The sequence below is a fragment of the Ahaetulla prasina genome, chromosome 3 (assembly GCF_028640845.1).
Source record: "Ahaetulla prasina isolate Xishuangbanna chromosome 3, ASM2864084v1, whole genome shotgun sequence".
NCBI classification, from domain to species: Eukaryota; Metazoa; Chordata; class Lepidosauria; order Squamata; family Colubridae; genus Ahaetulla; species Ahaetulla prasina.
The window spans coordinates 147,848,778-147,870,440 of record NC_080541.1 but is presented as its reverse complement, the minus strand read 5'-3'; the positions used below and the strand labels follow the sequence as shown (position 1 = coordinate 147,870,440).

At 36.8% G+C, this 21,663-nt stretch overlaps 1 protein-coding gene across 2 annotated transcripts; it reads left to right on the top strand.

Moving 5' to 3' along the window:
- The first annotated feature begins 510 nt into the window (after positions 1 to 510).
- CDC7 (cell division cycle 7) lies at positions 511 to 20,648 on the top strand. Of its 2 annotated transcripts, none has more exons than XM_058177627.1 (12): positions 511 to 652; positions 1,642 to 1,726; positions 4,737 to 4,820; positions 7,455 to 7,590; positions 8,991 to 9,084; positions 9,174 to 9,316; positions 9,723 to 9,966; positions 11,682 to 11,777; positions 13,075 to 13,235; positions 15,712 to 15,794; positions 16,722 to 16,871; positions 18,935 to 20,648. In XM_058177627.1, exons 2-12 carry the CDS (start codon positions 1,648 to 1,650, stop codon positions 19,327 to 19,329), a joined length of 1,665 nt encoding a protein of 554 aa, XP_058033610.1. In that variant the 5' UTR covers positions 511 to 652; positions 1,642 to 1,647; the 3' UTR covers positions 19,330 to 20,648. The 2 variants fall into 2 exon arrangements, with proteins under 2 accessions (XP_058033610.1, XP_058033609.1); XM_058177626.1 differs by having other exon boundaries at positions 511 to 804; positions 18,935 to 20,645.
- The last annotated feature ends 1,015 nt before the right edge of the window (positions 20,649 to 21,663 follow it).

Sequence of the window (21,663 nt, the reverse complement as noted above, 5' to 3'; positions counted from 1 at the left end):
TTCCTGATTGCTTATTTGTAGCCTATGACTATCATTAAGTGTTGTAACTGTTGTACCTTGATGAAGGTATCTTTTCTTTTATGTACACTGAGAGCATATGCACCAAGACAAATTCCTTGTGTGTCCAATCACACTTGGCCAATAAAAAAATTCTATTCTATTCTATTCTATTCTATTCTATTCTATTCTATTCTATTCTATTCTATCCTAACTCGTTAGCATAAAAAAAAAACCTGTTAACTACACACACACACTTCTCCCTCAGTACATTTATTCTGCCGTTGCCGGCACAGGTCAGATGTTAAAATACTGAGACAAAAAAAAAAGAAACCACCGTCCCCCTCTCTCCCGCCCTTAACCCAGCGGAAGGAAAGGGACGCGGCTTTTATTTCTCCTCTCCCTCTTTCGCCTTCCTGCGTATGAAGCCATTTCCCGCCTCTCCCAAGACGTCGTCTGAGTGACAGCACCCGTTCAGCCAGCCACCATCTGCCCCTTGTCACGTGTATCCTCTCCTCCCGGTCTCGTCCTCACGGGCCGCCCAACTCCCCTCCTTCCCTGCTGCCAACCGCGCCGCTTGGCGCTAGGTACAAATGGGGGAATCGGAAGTTCTCGGCAAGGGCGGCTGGCATTTCGACACTGGTGGTTGTACACGGTAAAGAAAAACAAAACACGCCACGAGAGATGCGGGATCCTGCAGGGGAAATCGGCTGGGTCGCTACTGTGGGCCAGCCCACTTTGGAGCCACTAAGCCCAGGAGTCGCGCGTGTTTTAGAAGACGAGAAGAACAAGGAGGGAAACAGCCCAGTAAGGAGTTTAAAACGATGACAGCCTTTCCTCGCGGCTGGAAAATTATTCTGCGGGGCCTGTAAATTGGGGTCTGGGGCTTTTTGGCTGGGACATAGCCTCACCTTAAACAAGCCTTCTTTCCTCCCATCGTAGAATATTTCGCTCTTTTTTACACCAAAAGCCGAGATGTCTTTGTTCTAGGTATCATATGTCTGGCTGGGTATTATGGGAGATATCGCCTATGTAGTACACTATTGTTTCTCAAAATCAGATCAGGAATTCTGCATTACCAGAAGATTTATTTTTTTTTCCTATGCAGCATTCTGATCTTATTATGTACTAAAAGTTGGTCCAATGTATTAATTTTCTTCTGTTTAGTGCAGTTCAGTTTTAAATAAAGCCACACACTGCTGAACAGCCTCACTAATCCCATAAGGACATCCAAGTATCCAGGATCAAATTATATTACACAAAGTCAGCGTGTTTGGTCTAGTGGTGAAGGCATCAGACTAGAAACCAGGAGACCTGAGTTTTAGTCTTGCCTTTGGAGTAAAAGGCTGGGTGGCTTTGGGCCAGTCACTCTCTCAGTCCAACTTACCTCAGGAGGTTGTTTTGTGAGGAAAATAGGAGGAAGGAGCATTATGTTCACGGCACTCAGTTTTATAATATAATAAAGGTGGGATAAAAATAACATCAACAAAGTCCCACAGCCTACATATGCACACCCATTTTCCAGACTTATTTGGGGGAAGCAGGAAAAAGCAGATTTATGTGTTTCTGTTAACTCCTAGGAAGCCTCAGTCGTTTCTTTGAGAATACTTCATTCTATATTATTATTTGTTTCCTTTCAAATAGTTCATCATGGAGGCAATTCATCTAGATGAACAATCTCCCCTGAATGCTGAAAACTCATTTAAAAAACACGAGAGCAACAAGAAAGGTATGTATATTTAGCACTAGTCTAACATATCATCATTTTCCTGATAATTTATGCTTCCTTCTCATTTTTGGAATCTTGATTAGTATTTTAACACTCCACAAATGATTCTTAAATTTTCATAGTGCCAGAATTGACCCAAAGGTGCTTTTCAAAACGCAGTTGGGCTTTTTCCTTGAAAATGTTTCTCATCCAAAAAGCTTCTTCAGTTCTGACTTCTTTCTCACATGTGTTGGGTTGGTTGAAAATCCCCCTCACCTTTTTAATATATACCCATAAAATATGGAATGGCAATGTTATTTTGTTTGTTCTCTTCTTTGTTATGGAGGAACTCCTGCTGGATCTTTTTCTAGATTTGATGAAGGCCTAAATTCTGAGGTATTCCTTGATCTGTTTCAGTTCTTTTTTTGTTCCCCCTTTACTTATAGGCAAACCTTCAGCCTAGTGGTGTAGGGTTCTGATCACTCCCATTTTGTACTCCAGTGGGTGGTGAGAATCAAAATGTAACACTGATCTCTGGGTGGGGGTCTTCTATATGGTTCGGTGTTGAAGCTTCTGTCTTCCTTAATGTTACTGCTCAGTCCAGGAAAGCTTTTCTTAACATCTTCCCCCGTGAACTTAATATACCTCTCCACAGAGTTGCTGTGTTTGATAAAAGCTTCCACTTCCTATGTTTTAATCTTGACCCAAGTATCATTCACATACCTATACCAGTGATTGGGTGGAATTCCTATGAAGGAATCCTGTGAAGGAGTACTAACACAGCATATGTGCATACTTTAAACACAAGAATACATTAAGGCAGAAGTTTGAAGATAGAACATTTCCAGATATAAGCTGAACAATGTAGTATATGCAGTACAATGCAGTGAGATGTGCAGATCTGAACATTGGGGAAACAAAACAACCACTTCACAAACGCATGACACAGGATAGGAGAACAAACCCATCAGGACAAGATTCAGCAGTCCATCTGCATTTGAAAGACAAAGGTTACACTTTTGAAGGACAGCAAGGCCCACATTTTGGGCAGAGAGGACCACTGACTTGAAAGAGTGGTCAAGAGAGGCCATCTGCATTAAAAATTGAACAGCCTTTTCTCCACAGACGGAGAGAGATACAATACCACATATCTCCTATCTGCAACACAGTCCTTTCAGCAGCCCCAAGAAGTTTCCATGCTCATTTTCAGTCTGATTCAGGTGATCCTGAGAACTGATAAACCTCCAGGTGGCCTTAAGGATTCCCAGAGAGCTAACTCAGATTAACCAGATGACTGCAAAGAACATAAATCTATCTATATCCCACCATACAGTTCAGAACTGAAGAAGCTTCTTGGATGAGAAGGAAAACATTTTCAAGGGGGAAAAAAACAACAAGTCCAGTTGCCTTTTGAAAAGCACCTTTGTGACAACCAGGATCTGGATAATTGAAAATCTCCACAAACATAACAGGGATTGATATAAATTTTACAGAGGTTGAAAATTGATCTGGGATTTTCTATAAAAAAACAAAACAAAAACAAAACCTGTAGAAGAATAAAGTTGAATTTTCAAGCATATACATAAATTCAAATTTACTAGTTTATTAACATTTCTTAATGTTAAATAAACCAGCAAATTAATATAATTAATTAAATAACATGAATAACTTACTTTACATAAATAATTGATCTGATTTAAACTACAACGGTTGAAAAACCAAGCTGGGTTCACACCTCAGTCTAAGTCTTGAGATGTTTATTTGGCTTTGCCTTAATGCATATATGGAATCCGTTTATAAATATAACCAGTATGCATGAAACTACTTGGAATTGTAGAGGGGTTTGTAAGTAAACTATTGTATGTTTATGTTGCTACTACTTTGAAACTCCAGGCAGGACAAAATTGCCAGGACAGTAATGGCAGAAATAGCAAGAGTGGAAATTTTTGATAAAACAGTCTAGGAGAGGCTTAAACTATAACTCGAAACAGTATCTTAGCTGTTCAGTCTCCCTTCCTCTTCTTCCTGCTTGATAGTTGTTTAGCTACCAGCTTGTGTTCTCTTACAGTTACCCAGAAAATAAATACAACATCATTGCTGTGCCATCTAGTGATAAAAACATGAAAAGCCACAACTTCAGTTTTTCTGAATTGAATTTAAATTCCTCAAGCTTCCTATAAAGTTTTGGTTTATAGTCCATTTTTGTGTCTTTATCTCAAAATAATAATGACTGATTATTTGGGACTTCAGTCATATTTCAGGCATACCATAGCACCAAGATAGCATTAGTTACACGTCTTTGTAGGGCTCAAGATGGGTGGTGCCTACTGCCTTGCCCTGCTTGATCTCTGAGTGGCTTTCAAGACCATTGATCGTGGAATCTTTCTCAACCAGCTTTGTGGGGGGGAGGAGTTGAATACGGGAAAATATTTTGCAGTGATTCTCTTTTATCCAAGATTGGTTCTAGTGTGATGGGAGAGAAGTTGACTGCCAGATCTCCTTACGTTTCGGGCTCAACTTTCTCAGTCGTTATGTCAGGACATTTGTGGAGTTCAATATGTGTCTATTTTGTGAAATTGTTACACTGTAGGCTTCAATTTTTCTTCTTTGAATGGCATTATTTTTAACTTTGGTCATGTTTTTAATACTCTTTTTGTAAATTGAGAGTTCATAGTCCAGACTTATCTTTTTAAAATGGATAAAGTTTTGGGGGCATTAGTCACACTTCAATATCAGTTTTTAACATGTTGGTACTCTAAACTGGAGATGATGTTTAGTGTAATCAGGCCTATTACTGTTTATTATGTAAAAGTTCATTATTTTTAAAATTTTGATTAGTTTATTACGGTTTTTTTAAAATTTTGAAATGCTAAGTAGCTGCATTTGGGCCACAGGTTTCCCAGCTCTACTTAAAGGACAGCTTTAATGCTTTAAATTTCACTATTCAATCATTACGTTGCAAACCTTATATAAAAATAAGGGAGAATGATTTCAGTTTCTAAAATGACTTATTATAAAAATTTCTCCATAGGAACACTTACAGATATTGAAAAGCTTTATCAAGCAGTACCTCAGCTTGCAAATGTGTTCAGAATCAAAGGGAAAATTGGTGAAGGTGAATATGATTTTGCTTAAAGTTTTTTGAACATCAGAGTTAAGAGGACTATATATATCCAAATTTTCCAGAGCCCCTTTTATATAAATTATTTCTGAGTTTAGTGTTATTACTTGCCTGCTGTGTCAAACTTCAGACTGGATTATCTGAAACCTTGTAATTAATGTGTCCGTTTTTAAAAAAAATAGTGCAGAAGATGACTAATCAGTGCTTTGGAATACTGGGAGAATTTACTGGCTTTGTTGCCCGACCAGTAAACCTCTTAACCACCTCTACCATATTGCTAGTTTGCTTGGTAGATTGGTTCTCTTAGCATCCTACAATGAATAGTAGGTAGGAAAGAGAGTTAATTCATTTGTTCTCTAGGTCATAGTTCAGATTCTCTTGTCTTTTTTTCCCCTCTTGGAACTGCTTTAAATTTTTGTTTGCAATTGCAATAGTTCTCTTGGCTTTTAGGTGTAGCAGTCGTAAATAGTAAGCAATGTTTCTTTAGGCTATATAGATGGATATCTGCATGACTAAGTATTTCCCATAATCCCCACTGCTACCAAAAGTCTTAGAAAAGGCTAAGAAATAAACTGGTTGCTCCAAGATGCTAGTTTTCCATACAAGTAGTCCTTGACTTATGACAGGTTGCTTAGGATGCACGACAGCCTGCATTTACAGCTATTTGCAGCATCCTATGATCATAGGACCACATTTTACAACAATGAAAATCAGCATTTACTTCCAGTTTTCATCGAAATTGACCCATAGTGAACCATTGGTTTACTGAATGACCATGACATTAGCATAATGACTGTCACAAAAAAAGAAATAATAAAAATCAGGTCAGTCTCATGGGTAACATGATTTACAACTGTCATAACTTATGACTATGATAAACAGGCTCCATTATACTTTTTAAGTTGAGGACCTTACGCAATAATTTCTCTTTATTGAGAAAAAAAGTACATAGCTATGGGGGTTTTCCTGCAATTGAAGTAGAATTACCCAGTAAGCAGATTTACCATTTCAAGCTATCATCAAGTTTGTAGCTGACCATTGTAAGGCTGATCCATGTTCTGGAACAATACAGATAGTCCTTGACCTACAATTTATTTACTGACTGTTCAGAGTAACAACAGCCCTGGGGGAAAAAAATGACTTACACCTGGTCCTCCATTGCAACATCCCCATCGTTATAGGATCAAAATTCGGGCGCTTGGCAACTGGCATGTATTTACAAACCTGCAGCATCTCAAGGTCATGTGATTACCATTTGCAACCTTCCCAGTTGCTTTCTGATAAACACAGTCAATGGGGAAGCCTGGATTTCCTTGATGACCATGTGATTCACTTAACAACTGCAGTTATTTGTTTAACCATGGGAGGAAAGGTTGGCAAAAAAATCGGGTGCAACTCACTTAGCAACTGCCTTGCTTCCAGTGGATATTCTGATCCCTATAGTGGTCAGAAGTTGAATATCTGTACACGTAGGAGATACCCAACTTCATGTTTCCTGTTATTTTGTCACTATTCAAGAGTATGGCTTGAGTATAGTTGCTTGCTTAGGACTTGCCCATGAATTTTCTTTAGTAGTAATCTTTTTTCCCTTATCTCTGATGGCTTAGAAACCCCTTTAAAGAACAAGGAAGTAATTCTTCAATAGCATCACATGCATAGATAGCTGTGTTGCTGAAACAGCTTCAAATTAGGTGAAAGGGTTTCAAAGAAGGGAGAAAATGTCATTAAAGGAAAAAAAAGAAAAGAAGAAAAAAGTTATTATTTCAAGTAACTTATTTTTTCATTGCACTTTTTACTTTTAACTCAGAGAAGATTTTTAAAAATGGAAATTGTTTAAATAAATAACCAACCTTGTCTGAATTAGAGCAGAAAGTGCATTCAGAATTTTACAAAGCTGTAAGATCACTACAGAAGTGAAGTTGTTTTACAGCAGTTTTTCTCAATCTGTGGTTCATGGAATAAAGTTCTATAAAAGTAATATAAGTATCTGCAATACTCATCTACCTTTGTTTTGGGAATACAAATCAACTAAGGTGGATGATTTCCACACACACCCAAAACCTAAGTGGACAATAGAGCCTGCAACATGGATGAATTTGATGAATGTGGTGTTTGGCTCATATTATTTTTCTTTATTTTTAATACAGAAAGCCAATGTGATTAAATCTTTTGTCTTAAAAAAATAAAAATCTAATATGCCCTTCTCTGGATTGTATAGAATCTATTCTCTGTACCCATACTTTGAGGACATATAAATCCATAAATTTGGAGAATCTCAAAAAACAAAGAACAGGCAAGACGTTTTTGAGGATCACCCAAACATTTTGCCTGTTCTTTGTTTCTTTATTTTTAAAAATCCAAGTGTACAGTTCCAGGACAGCGAATATAACCTTTTTCTTTCTTACAAGTTCACCCGAACTATGTATCACAATGACAGGGCTCATGTTCTTCCAATTCTACAATGCTTTTTAATAAAGAAAATAAAAAATCGCTTATGCCAAGGATCCAAAAGTTTTTGATGGGGATCTGGTGGCTTACAGAAAGAATTTATAGAAAAACAAAATTAACTACTAATTCCAACTGGAGACTACTAAATTTCTGCTAAATGTATCTATATTATTTTTGTAGGAACTTTTAGTTCCGTTTACTTGGCAATAGGGCATGTACGAGGAGGCCGTGAAGAAAAAGTGGCTTTGAAACACTTGATTCCTACCAGTCATCCTATACGAATTGCTGCTGAACTTCAGTGTCTCATCATAGCAGGGTACGTATGGAGACAGAAGTATACAGATAGATCTTACGTTGCCACAAGACTCACAATGGACTTCTTAGCATTTAAACTATTTTGATTTATGCTTTTTATAGATAAATAGTTTTCACTTTTACACACACACACACACACACACACACACACACACACACTTTTCTCGCCACATTTGTTAAGTGAATCACTGCTGTTCTTAAATTAGTAATATGGTTGTTAAGTGCATCTGGTTTCTCCGTTGACTTTGCTTGTCAGAAGGTCACAAAAGGTGATCACATGATTCCAGGACACTACAACTGTCATAAATAAGAGTCATTTGCCAAGCATCCAGACGTAACTCACATGGCCATGGGGATGCTGCAACGGTCATAGGTGTGAAAAATGGTCATAAATCACTTTTTTCAGTGCTGGTGTAACTAAGTCACTAAATGAACTGTGGAAGCTGAAGACTACCTGTATATATATAAATGGACCATGAAATAATATATAGGTACTATATATATTATTTCATTTATTTCATTTCACTTAGTGACCATTCAGAATTACAATGGCATTGAAAAAGTGACTTTTGATCAGTTTTCACATTTACAACCATTTCAACATCCCCATGGTCACATAATCAGAATTTAGAACCTTAGCAATTTACACGTATCTATGAAAGTTGCACTGTCCCAGGGTCATGTGGTCACCATTTGTAGCTTTCCAATAAGCAAAGGTAACGGGAAGTCAGATTTGCTTAACAACCGCATTATTCATTTAACAGCTGCAGTAATTTGCTTAACAACCATGGCAAAAAGGTCATAAAATGGGGCAAAACGCCTTGCTTAGGCCACAGAATTTTTAATCTCAGTTGTGGTCATTAGTCAAAGGCTATATATATTCAAATACTGAATAGTGGTGAAGTTGTAATATACCCTAAAATTATTTTAAAGAAATAAAATTGTCAAATAATATAACCTAAACTCTACTACTCCACATGCCAAGAATCTCTCTATATGTATATAAAAATTGTTGCAAAAACAGTTGAAATGATGGCACCACTGTTTCCTTAATGTGCATAAATTTTTTGCTGGACATATTTTAGGGCATTATATCTACCCTTGGAAAACATTTTCAGCATACAAGCAAACAAGATGTGAATATTTTAAATCATCTTTATTGTGCATCTTAAACTTGTATCTCACTTCATGATGTGAATGTCCTTAGAATTACAAAAATAGCTTTGAAAAATGACATCAATTTCATAAACTTGTTTTCTGCATGTCATCAATGGAAAGCTGTTAGTATGAAATGATTTTCCTTAAAGAATAATGAAGTATTTGTTCAGAAAAGATCTGTGGAAAAATGCTAACAATGCTATGTTCTCTCTTTGTGAGAGAATTTTTTTCCCCTTTTGATAGAGGACAAGATAATGTCATGGGAGTTAAATATTGTTTTAGAAAAAATGATCATGTGGTAATCGTTATGCCTTATCTGGAACATGAATCATTTTCGGTGAGTTCTAAATTCTTTTTATTAAAAGAATTAAGATTGTAGTTGGATTGCAAGTGAATGCACGTTTACTTATTACAACCTTTGTACAGGATATCTTGGATTCTCTCTCATTTGAAGAAGTAAGAAACTACATGTTTAACCTCTTGAAAGCTTTGAAGCGCATTCATCACTTTGGCATCGTTCATCGTGATGTGAAGCCCAGTAATTTCCTGTACAACAGGCAACTGCAACAGTAAGTCTGATCTACCTTGTATGTGTTATGATCTTATATGGTAGAGTGTATTAAATCTAGTAAGTTAATGTATTTAGCAAAAAAATAATTGAGTCACGAACATCTTGACAAGCTGAAAAACAATGAAGTATTTATGGTAGATGGGAGGAGATATATTGAAGTCATGGCCTGCCAGTTTGGTAAAATGGAAAATTTCTAAATCAATTTTGCCACATTTAGCAGACTTGTTCATGCATACACAGTTTTTCAGTATGTGATTCTCATTCTGTTATTAAACATGGATATTAAACGTGATATAAATGGTATTTCAATATCTGAATAGTATTAAACAAGGAAGAAGTTGTTAGATTCTGTTAATAGGAAAAGTGAGTATTATCATTAACTTTGTGTTTTTAATTGTTTTCAGATATGCATTAGTTGACTTTGGCTTGGCACAAGGAACTCCTGAGACAAAAGTGGAACTTCTCAAAGTTATTCCATCGGAAACTCAACAAAGAAGTTCTGCATACAACAAACCTCCTCTAATTGTGGGAAGCCAAGTTACTTCCCCAACATCAAGGCAGCTCGTTCATCAATCAGCTACAAAAACAGCTACTAAAAGGCTTTCTTCCATTTCACAAACACAGATTAAACCAGGACACAAAAGAAAGGTTCTAGTTTCTTTTCTTTCTTTTTTTTTTCATAATTTTGCTGAATGGATTTCTTTAATAAGTAACTTTATCCAACAGGGGGAGATCTAATACCAGAATAATATTTCATTTGTTTCAGAGTTTTTGTATTTGTATGAAATATTGAAGGAATATCAATATCCGATATCATACAAAATTGGATTTCATTACTCTGAAATAATTATTCTTATATAATATTTTATATTAGAGTGTTGTGTATTAATGAGTTCCAGATTGGTTACTACAGAATAAAAAAAAGTTTTGGGTCCATTTCATTACATATCTTTTTATATTGAGATGTAACTGCTCCAAGCATTATTACACTGAATGAATATGGGGTTTGTCTCAGCAGGTGGCAATGTATGACCAACCAAATATGGACTTGGAAACCCAAGTTCCCCTCTCATGTATGATGAAGTGGTTAGGCTATTATACTGGTATTGGGGAGATTCAGGTTCTGATCCACCTCAATCCCAGCAGTTTACTGAGTGACTTTGACCCAAGTACAGTTTCTCAGCCCATCTACCTTGCAGATTGATTGGTTATATGTCATCAGGTCACAGATACTTTTCATGATGATCTGACCTTAGCTGGTCCTTCAGTTTTTCCATCACCACTGTAACTGAGTCTATGTACATTATTGCTGGCAATTTCTTCCCTTTCCTCTGACTTTCCCAGCATGAGAGTTTGCTTCAGAGAACTAGATTTTCACACTCCAAAGTAAGATAATTAGCCTGGTCATTTGTGCCTCTTTGGGATGGTTTGTTCAGTTGTGCATTTGTTTCTTTTCTTGGCTCTGTTTTTCAGAAGTCTTCTCCAATGCTAATGCTCAAAAGCATTAATACTAGTTTACTTTTGCTTCTTCGGAGTCTAATTTACATTTGTACAGAACTCTGTGTTGTATAGAGTACTGTAGCTCAGGGATTCCCAAATGGTCCACGAAAGAGGCAGATGAGCACGTGCAATTCCACTTGCACGACCAGTGGGTGAGTGTGCAGGCAGCTCTATTTGTACAGGTGATGGGCATGCCCGTCGCTTTTGCAAATGGAGCTGCGCGGTGCTTGCCCACCACTTGCACAGAACCATCCCCTCCCCCTGCAAGTCCACAAAGCCAGAAAGTTTGGGGACTGCTGCTGTAGCTTGTACAATTCTGATCTTTGTAAGTACAGATGCATCATGGTATTAGAGTAACTTTTCAAAGACCTTTGTGATTGGTCTACCAAATGCTAGGCTGTGCCGTGTTTCACAAAGCTTCTTCCTTTACTGTTAATGGTGGACTGTTAAAGGCAAAAGCTATCCATTGTTCAGTACCATCATTGTTAATTGTAAGGTTTGTCTGCCTGGTATTAGTTTGATCATTATAGTTAATTTTAGTCCCATATTTTTACTGTGCTCCCTGCTTTTTATTACTAGATCTTGTAGATCCTTTATATTTTTGACTATAAGGGCAATATTGTCAATAAAGCACAGGTTATTCGTGGTTCTTCTTCCAGTTTTAAAATCATGCTCATTTTCCACTTTCACAGGGATGTTTTTGAAAAATGGGAGGATGGATCATTATGACTTCAGCCTTGAGCTCCTGAGTAAAAACAGGATAATTGATAAACTACAGTGGTTTTAGTATGTGCTCATTAATTAAAGGATGTACTGCTATGAATCAGAGATAGAATCCTCATTGTCTTTTCTTGACCTCACAGGAGGATGCAGACTGTCATTCTGTTCAGCGTTCGGTTTTTGGGGAGAAAAATTTCAACGTGCGAAGCTCAGCATTTCAAGCCCGTTCCACAGTTAAAGTAAGTATTCTTAATTACAGATAAATCTAATGCATATTCAGAGGGACAGTTTGTCTTTGGACAATCACCATTCATTCATTTATTCATTCAATGACCAAAGTTACAGCGGTGTTGAAAAATGGTAGTTATGTCGAGTCCCAAATTTGCATCCATTGCAGTTTCTCTTCAGTCACGTGATCAATATCTGGGCATTAGGCAGCCCACCTGCACTTGTGAGTACAGGGACACGTTAACTTCTCCCACCTATCTTCCCTCCCATCTCTGCCCTTTTGGCCACCCTGCATTCCACCACCTCTGCCGGTCCTGTGCCACACCAACTACCCTGTTTCCCCCAAAATAAGACATCCCCTGATAATAAGCCCAACTGGGCTTTTGAACGCATGGAAATAAAGCCAAGTGCTTATTTCAGGGTTCAAAAAAAATATAAGTCGGGGTCTTATTTTCGGGGAAACATGGTAAGTGGTTGGGATAGTGGAGGCTTTGCACTAGGGAACTGGCTGCAGCATGGGGCTTGTGGCAGTATTTTGCAGTGATAGCAGTGCTAGTAGTGCCAGAGCTTAGTTATAGGCTGGGGGTCATGGTGGCTGACCTTGATTGGTAAAGGTCTGAGGTGGTACTTTAGTCCCATTGCCATCGCCAAGGAGTGCCACTGTGTAGGGTGGCCAGAAGGGAAGAGATGGTGGGGGCAAACATGAGTGGATGGAATTAAGAGAAGGCATAGGCACAGGGCTGGTAAGGACCAGGGTGAATCCTCACCTAATGGCCATCTGGGATTCAGTTAATGCAACAAGGACTGCGTGGCTGTTGTCACTGAATGATTCAGTCATGTGATGTCATGCTCTACAACTGCATAGCTTAATTCTGGTCCCAATTACCATCATCAACCAAGGACTACCTTTAGGTTGACTCAGGCTTTAATCCTTCCGAAGACGGTAAAATGAGGACCCAGATTGTTGGGGGCAATATGCTGACTGTAAAACCGCTTAGAGAGGGCTATAAAGAACTCTGAAGTGGTATATAAGTCTAAGTGCTGTTGCTATTACAAAACTTGAACCCTGTACTGGTTGAGTTCTGCTAAGCAATTCGGGAATAGGAATGGCATTTTATTTGTAATGGGTTTTTTTTAATCCAAGTATTTGATATGTTTTCTTGAGTAAGTTTTTATATTTAACTCTTTTTGTTTAAATGGTTGTGCATTAGTGCGGCAAACTATTATCAGTCTCATGAAATAAATCAGTACTGTGTTTTGAGTATGCCTTTCATAAAAAATGCAACTTTTATTTTACTGCTCATAAAGCAACCCAGGATAATGGATATTCCAGTTAGGAAACTATCGGTGAAGAAGAAGGCAACTTCAGTTGTGAATAATGGTTTAGGCAAGAAAGAAAGCGTCACCCCAGCTCACTTGACCTGTGACTGTTACGCAAAAGATAGCATCTGCACCATTTGTCTTTCAAGGTAATTCATTTTTGATGCAGGAAAACATACTCACTCTGTTGCCAAGCAGCATTAAAACTATGGATACATTAGTGGATTTACTAAGCACAGAACCTTGAAATCCAACAGTAGAAAAAAATTTCAAACACTTAGTTCACCCACATGATTTTATAATGGCGTACACTTTCTGTGCAAGAATTCTCAACACCAATAAAGACTTGAGTCCTTCCCAGTTCCATTTCTGCATTCCATTTCTTATAGCAATGTCAGTTTGGGAAGATGTCAGATAGAGAATGCATAGGTATAGAAAACTAGATTTATTATCTATTTGTTACTCCTTTCTATATAAACTGATTTAGTATCAGCTAGATACCTATGGAAATTCTCAGTCATCCAGTTCATATTTGTCCCAAAGGTGCTTTTTCAAGAGGCAACTGGACTTTCTGGGGTAAGTTTTATATTTAACTCTTTTTGTTTAAATGGTTGTGCATTAGTGCGGCAAACTATTATCAGTCTCATGAAATAAATCAGTACTGTGTTTTGAGTATGCCTTTCATAAAAAATGCAACTTTTATTTTACTGCTCATAAAGCAACCCAGGATAATGGATATTCCAGTTAGGAAACTATCGGTGAAGAAGAAGGCAACTTCAGTTGTGAATAATGGTTTAAGCAAGAAAGAAAGCGTCACCCCAGCTCACTTGACCTGTGACTGTTACGCAAAAGATAGCATCTGCACCGTTTGTCTTTCAAGGTAATTCATTTTTGATGCAGGAAAACATACTCACTCTGTTGCCAAGCAGCATTAAAACTATGGATACATTAGTGGATTTACTAAGCACAGAGCCTTGAAATGCAACAGTAGAAAAAAATATCAAACACTTAGTTCACCCACATGATTTTATAATGGCGTACACTTTCCGTGCAAGAATTCTCAACACCAATAAAGACTTGAGTCCTTTCCAGTTCCATTTCTGTATTATAGCAATGTCAGTTTGGGAAGATGTCAGATAGAGAATGCATAGGTATAGAAAACTAGATTTATTATCTATTTGTTACTCCTTTCTATATAAACTGATTTAGTATCAGCTAGATACCTATGGAAATTCTCAGTCATCCAGTTCATATTTGTCCCAAAGGTGCTTTTTCAAGAGGCAACTGGACTTTCTGGGGTGTTTTTTGAAGACATTTCAGAAGAACTAAAAAAGCTTGTTGGATGACAAGCGAACCATCTTCAAAGAAAAACCAGAAAGTCCAGTTGCCTCTTGAAAAAGCACCTTTGGGGTATCAGCTAGATAGTTCATACAAGTATCAAAACAACAATCATAGACATAAAATGGTAGAAAAAATAACATCAAAAATCTATAAGATAAGCTTAAATAGATAGGTTCTCTAAAATCATAATGATATAACTACAAAACAAGTCCTTTTGCAATTCTATTAATGAGTATTATGTAAAGAAGTGTGAGCTGTATGTATGTATTCCCAGTACAGGAGATGTAAACATTTAAAAGTATTGCAACCATAAAGCAAGATATTAGAACAACCTTCCTTAACATGGTGCTTCTGAGTGTGTGATAGCTTCAATTTTTAGGCTTCCAAGTTGGCCTTTGACTGTGCTGGCAGAGAATTCTGGAGTTGAATTGCAGAATGCTGGAAATCTGTCCTATTATCTTGCTTGATGTCTAATAACACCATATGAAAGTACATCCTAGATGAGGCCCGCACAAAATACAGGTAACATGTGGCCCGCCAAGCAGCCTTGTGTGGCCTGCAGACCTTTTTAATAAAAAAGTAGTAGAATAGAATAGAATAGAATTTTTATTGGCCAAGTGTGATTTGACACACAAGGAATTTGTTTTGGTGCATATGCTTTCAGTGTACAGAAAAGAAAAGAAAAACAAAAAAAATTCCTTCATCAAAGGTACAACATTTACAACACAAATGATGGTCATAGGTTGCAATTTAACCCTTAATGATAGCAACAAAAAGTTACAGTCATAGTCGTAAGTGGAAAGAGATTGGTGATGAAAACGATGAGAAGATTAATAGTAGTGTAGATTTAGTAAATAGTTTGACATTGTTGAGGGAATTATTTGTTTAGCAGAGTGATGGCCTTTGGGGAAAAACTGTTCTTGTGTCTAGTTGTTCTGGTGTGCAATGCTCTATAGCGTCGTTTTGATGGTAGGAGTTGAAACAGTTTTATGTCCAGGATGTGAGGGATCTATAAATATTTTCACAGCCTCTTCTTGATTCATGCAGAATACAGGTCTTCAAAGGACATGCTACCAAGCACCATCAGCGGCTCCAGTATTTCCACTGTTCCCCAAACTACATTATCATCATTCCAATAATTTCTTGGGTGGCCCCTGAGGACTTTTAATGTATCCATATGGCCCTTTGCCCTCAATGAGTAGAACGGACCTGATCTGGAAAATACTTTGGTTATGGAATGTTCTAATTGTATGCTACTACTTTCTATTTTTTTTTTCTACTTAGACGTCAGCAGGTTGCCCCAAGGGCAGGTACTCCTGGATTCAGAGCACCAGAAGTATTAACAAAGTGCCCTAATCAAACTACAGGTACAGTAAATTACACAAACTACTTAATCCAAGAAACTATTAAAACTGTTAAAATATTATATTATTAAAATTTGTTAGTTAAAATAAGAACCTTATATAGAAACTTATGTTTATCTGAAATATTTACTACGATGTTTCTATTTGAAACAAAGTAGAATGTTCAAGTGATTTTAGTTTTGTGCTAGTTTTTTTAAAAGCCCTTGTTCTGAATATGTAACATTCATTAGCATGCTGGCTTAGAGCAAGCATAATTAAATAATATTCTTGCTGGCAGATTTTTTTAGAGTTTCAAACTGACAAAAATACTTGATATTTTTAAGCAGATGGAAACTAGATGAGGAACTTAAGCATTTTGGGAATATTAATATTACCTCCACCTGTCTGTCAGAAAACCTCATCCAAATTGATGCTGTTTCAGTCAGTGTATCTGAATTCTTCAGTATTTTTCTTTTTTTAAAAAAAACCTTGCTGCTGCTGAAACATTAATGTCTATTGATGTCTTTTAGGATCAATACTTTTAGGATTGCAATGAAACGGATAGTGAGCCCATGTTTCCTCCTGAAAAAAACAGTCATGTAAATTCAGGCTTACCAGAAACATTTTGCTACGACTTAATTTTGAACTAATTCCTTCATTGATCTTTCCACAATGGCTTGTTTTACCCCTTTCTTTTCATAAGCTGCATTGGGTATTTATAAGGTCTTATTGCAGATCCTTTGTCCTTCCTTGGTTCTTCCTGAAGTTCATTTAGGAAAGATTATAAAATATGAAAAGCCAAAGAAATCCTGGGAAGACCGTAGTTTTATATTGAACTATGTAAAATACTGCTTTCTATATAATATGCTTTGACTCCTTAGATTTTTTTTAACACTGGGAATGAATTGGAATAACTAGTCATTGTTACTAAAGTCTTGTTTCTATTTGCAGCAATTGACATGTGGTCTGCAGGAATTATATTTCTCTCTCTGTTGAGTGGTCGGTATCCATTTTACAAGGCTAGCGATGATTTAACAGCTTTGGCACAGATCATGACTATTCGTGGCTCCAGAGAAACCATTCAAGCTGCTAAAACATTTGGTATGCAGGTTTTGTTATTCTTTTTCGAACCTGTTTGTAACTAACTTTATTATTATTTTCTATATGTAGATAATTAGGATTATGTTCATGTATTTCTACATGACTTCAGATAAAATAGCATTGGAATTCATTCATCTATATGTCAGGACCAAATTCCTTAAATCATGTCAGGCTTCTAAATAACCCTATAGGAAACAAACATGCAAATCAAATTAACGGCATCCAGTTTGTGAAATGAAAAGGCTGCAAGTAAATATGTGGCTAATTAATTCTAATCAATGTTACTGGCTCTGAATCACTCCTCCTCAGATCTGTATTCCTCTTTTATTCCCATTCTCCTTTCCCAGAATTGTAAACCAGACCTCTTTTCAATGCCTTTCTCAATAGTACTACAGGTAGACCTCGACTTACGATCACAATTGAGCCCAAAATTTCTGTTGCTAAGTGAAACATTTGTTATATGAATTTTGCCCCATTTTACAACCTTTCTCGCCACAGTTGTTAAGTGAATCACTGCAGTTGTTGAGTTAGTAACCTGGTTGTTAAGTGAGTCTGGTTTCCCTATTGACTTTGCTTATCAGAAGGTCGCAAAAGATGATCACAAAAGTCAGAAAGTCATTAATAGGAGTCAATCGCTAAGCCTCTGGATTTTGATCATGTGACCATGGAGATGCTGCAATGGTTGTAAGCGTTAAAAAAATGTCACTTTTTTCAATGCTGTTGTAACTTTGAACAGTCACTAAATGAATTGTAAGTCGTGGACTGCGTATATTCTCCACAGAAAGACTGCCAACAGAAGGACTTCAGTTCCCAGGATAGCTTCCTCCTTTTCCATTCTACCTACGTTGTTTAGTTGTAGTTATTTGACAATCATCCAGAGATATTTGTGCAAAGTATTTTGCACTCAACATCAACTTACCACAATAAAAGATCATGATGGGGAAAACGTTTCTAAATCTGTCAACAAAATCCTATTAGGGCAGAATCAGCAATTCAGTAAACATAGTTTATATTTGGCACTTCAGTGAAAATTAAACAGATAAAATAAAAGCCAGTGTCAGTGCTGTTTTTGCTGCACTCCAAAGAGCCACAGGTATTCCGTTTGAATACACTTCTATGTGGGGATAACAAATTTTCACCAAATTGAAAGGTTTATAGATTTCCCCCATTCCCCATATCAAAGCAACAGCAAAAAGTACAGAATGACTGTTGATAGTGGCAGTTAAGCCTTTGTTTATATCTCTTGGGTATTGTGTCACCTTGTAGTGTTCTCTGCATCTCTAATATTAGAGTTGCTCATAGTGCAAAGCAGCTCAAAGATATTTTAGGCTTGAAATAGCTGATTTGAGAATTCCATACTGAGAACAAAACTCGCATGTCTGGCTTGTAAGTCAGGTGCAGAATAAAACAGGCTGCTTTGTTTAGGCTGTGAAAGACAACGTACATCCATTTCTAGCAACACAGTTTCAAGGGTTTCCAGTTGATGAGATGAGTGCAGCCATGAATTGCATAGTTGAGGTCTGGCTAAGTCGACTCTTGGCTGCTATATCTTCACAGTCATGCACAGTGGGACCAGCATATGCAGGACAATCAACCCAGAATTTGACAGCGTCACTTATTTTTTCCAGAAATACATACATACAATGTGAGATTTGTTCCTTCTATCTCCCTCCCTCCCTCCCTCTTTTTCTCCTTTCTCCCTTCCTCTCTCTGTGAAGATGTATAGAGATACTATCTCAGCCTGGGGCAATGCACTTGCACTATTGACTACATACCCATAGCAGGGTATCTAATATTGCTAATGAATTCAATAAGAATTGTCTTAGCAATGTTTGCTGTTCTGTATTTCCCTACAGAATAGCAGTATGGAAGATGAATTGCCTGTATGTCAAGTCTATACATGTAAAATTTGGAAGAGCGAAATCCATGTTTCATTTTTAAAAGCTTGGTTCCACTAAGGGACCAGCAGCTGCTACTTTAACTCTTCAATTGAAGTGTTGGACCCTGTTGCAGAAAATGGCTGTGCGTTCTAAACAACCTTCTAACAAGTGCTTTTCATTTAGGTAAATCAATCCTGTGTAGCAAAGAAATCCCAGCACAGGATTTAAAGAAACTCTGTGAAAGGCTGAGGGGAAAAACTATCAGTTTTGACAACTCGGCAGGTGACGTACAGATGAACCCTTCTCAGGAATTTCCTTTACCGCTTGGATTAGGCAACGTGTCAGATTCTGTGTTTCAGGCATCCAAAAAGCACATGCAATATCAAAAACAAAGCACTCACGAAGATGGTGGTAAAGAAAAGAAAACTATACAAAAGCTGCCTGATCCTAAAGGATGGGACAGAGTTCCTAATAGCGCCTATGATCTCCTTGATAAACTATTGGACTTAAATCCTGCTACAAGAATTACTGCAAAGGATGCTTTGCTGCATCCCTTTTTCAGAAACGTGAAGCAATAAAAAGACTTTTGACACTCTATTGTGTGTGTGCGTGTTAAAGTATTATTATAATTGCTCCCTCTTTAAAATGAAACCAAAAATCTGAGAAATGTTATTTCCAGAGCAGTGTTGGTCTAGATAAATATATAAAGTAGTAAATATACTTCTGTTTTTCAGATAGGTTTTTAAACAATTTCAAAGCACATTTGATTGTTTAATCACTTTGTGGTACATTCAGAAATGGCAACATAAAATCTATATAATGGGATTGAAATCTGAGAAGGGTTCCTTTTTGCTATGTCCTTGGGTTTTAGCAATCCTGTTATATCATGCAGCTTCCTAATATTTGATATAAATTTGACTGAGGGTAGATACAATAAATGAATTATTCTGGTAGACAATTATTTATATATTTTAGTTTCACAGGGGATTGATTATTATGATTTGTAACTTCTGCTAGTTGTTGACAAATGCTTACATAGTTTGTTTTCAACAAAAGAAAAATAACATTCATTTTAGATATAATGTAAGATACATGTAAATGTAGCTCCTTTGACAGAATTGTTGGTGGGGAATTCTGACAGTTTAATCTTAATATAGTAGAGGATATATATTGGTAAAAGTTACCGTAACTAAAGGCACTGCTCAAGAATTTATATTTTATGACTACAAAAAAGTATTGAAAACACTGACTCCGAGGACCTGGAACCTTTTCCTCTTAAGAGCATATTATATCATTTACTTTCTATTTCATATGCCTTTGGAACTGTTATCTTTTCATTGTATAGACTACAATATCTTTTTTCTTGTAAAAACAATGTACAGATACGGCATTAGCTTATTGATTGGTATGTACCACTGTATTATAATTTTGTGATGAATTTATTAGAATTACCAAAATAAAATCATATTTTTTTAATAAAAAATAAAAGCCATTCTATAAAATATAACAAATGCTGATTTGGAAAATGATGTCTGCAGACAAAAGACAGCATGTTTGTAATAAAAGTAATCTGTACAAATTACAAACATATCCCAGTCAAAGGGTTGCCTTAGTTCTTGGAACCAATTTTCCAAGACAATAATAAGCTTGCAAGGTAGACAAACTTTAGAATGATATAATATCCATTCTGAGTTTTTAAATAAGATAGGAATGAATGTTCAGTTATCTTGCCTCTAATATAAAAATGTGTTTTCTGTATGTAAGTCTAGCCTCTGCTAAATAAGAATATATCTCTTGACACCCATGGAGAACAGTAATCTGCATTAGAAGCATTCTGTATTCAAGTAACCATGGCAAAACTAGAGTCAAATCTTACTGCAATGTGAAATGAAGATGCTTGCATATGCTTATCTTTTTTTTTAAAGGACTGCTTTTCCAAGATCTCTGTTCGAATAAAGCTAGAAGGTTAGTTTTCCTAGATTTGTATTGACTTTTTGGTATAGAATAAAAAAAAAAGTTCCCTAAATTGAAAAATAAAAAGATTAATAACAGTCAATTTAGAGTAATTCCCAAAAGGTGTGAGTATAAGATCAGGAAACTAAAGTTCAATTCCTAACTTATCCAATATGTCTCAATTCAACTTACTTTATAGGATTGCTGGGGGTAATACAATTAGCAAAGGCAAAGCTATATGTGCAATATCAGTAGATACATACAAGGTGGGATGTAAATCTAATAATTATGGGGAATTATTCATTTTCCATAGCTGCCCATTTAAAGTCAATGACTGGGCGGGCTGCCCTGTTTTCCCAAAAATAAGACCTCCCCTGATAATAAGTCCAGTCGGGCTTTTGAGCACAAGCACTAAAATAAGCCTCCCTCCGAAAATAAGCCCTCCCCAAAAATATTTAAACACAGAGCTGGAAATCAGGTAAGATGGCAAGAGGAGCCCCATCTTGCTCCATGTGCCCCAAAATAATAAGACCTCCCTGAAAATAAGGCCAAGCGCTTATTTCGGGGTTTTAAAAAGAATAAGACGGTCGTATTTTTGGAAAAACACGGTACAATTCAGAAAATATACTGCAATCAAAATACAAAAACATGTTAAAACAATACAAATAATAATAGCAACTTCCAAAATTAATATACATAGCAGCCAAGATACTTGGCCAGTTAGCAATCCAGCCAGGAAGTGGGGTCCTTAACACATGCAGCACCCCAAGCTCAGAAATACCCAGGTTTTTAGGCCTTAAAGGCTGAGGAAGGTTGAGTCTGTTGTAATCTCTGAAGGGAGAATGCTTCATAGAGCAGGAGCCACTGCAGAACACACCCGCCCCCCCATCTTCTACTCCCAACAAGCCAACACACTGGTTGATGGGATCTGCAGCATGCCCATTCTGCTAGGCAATCTC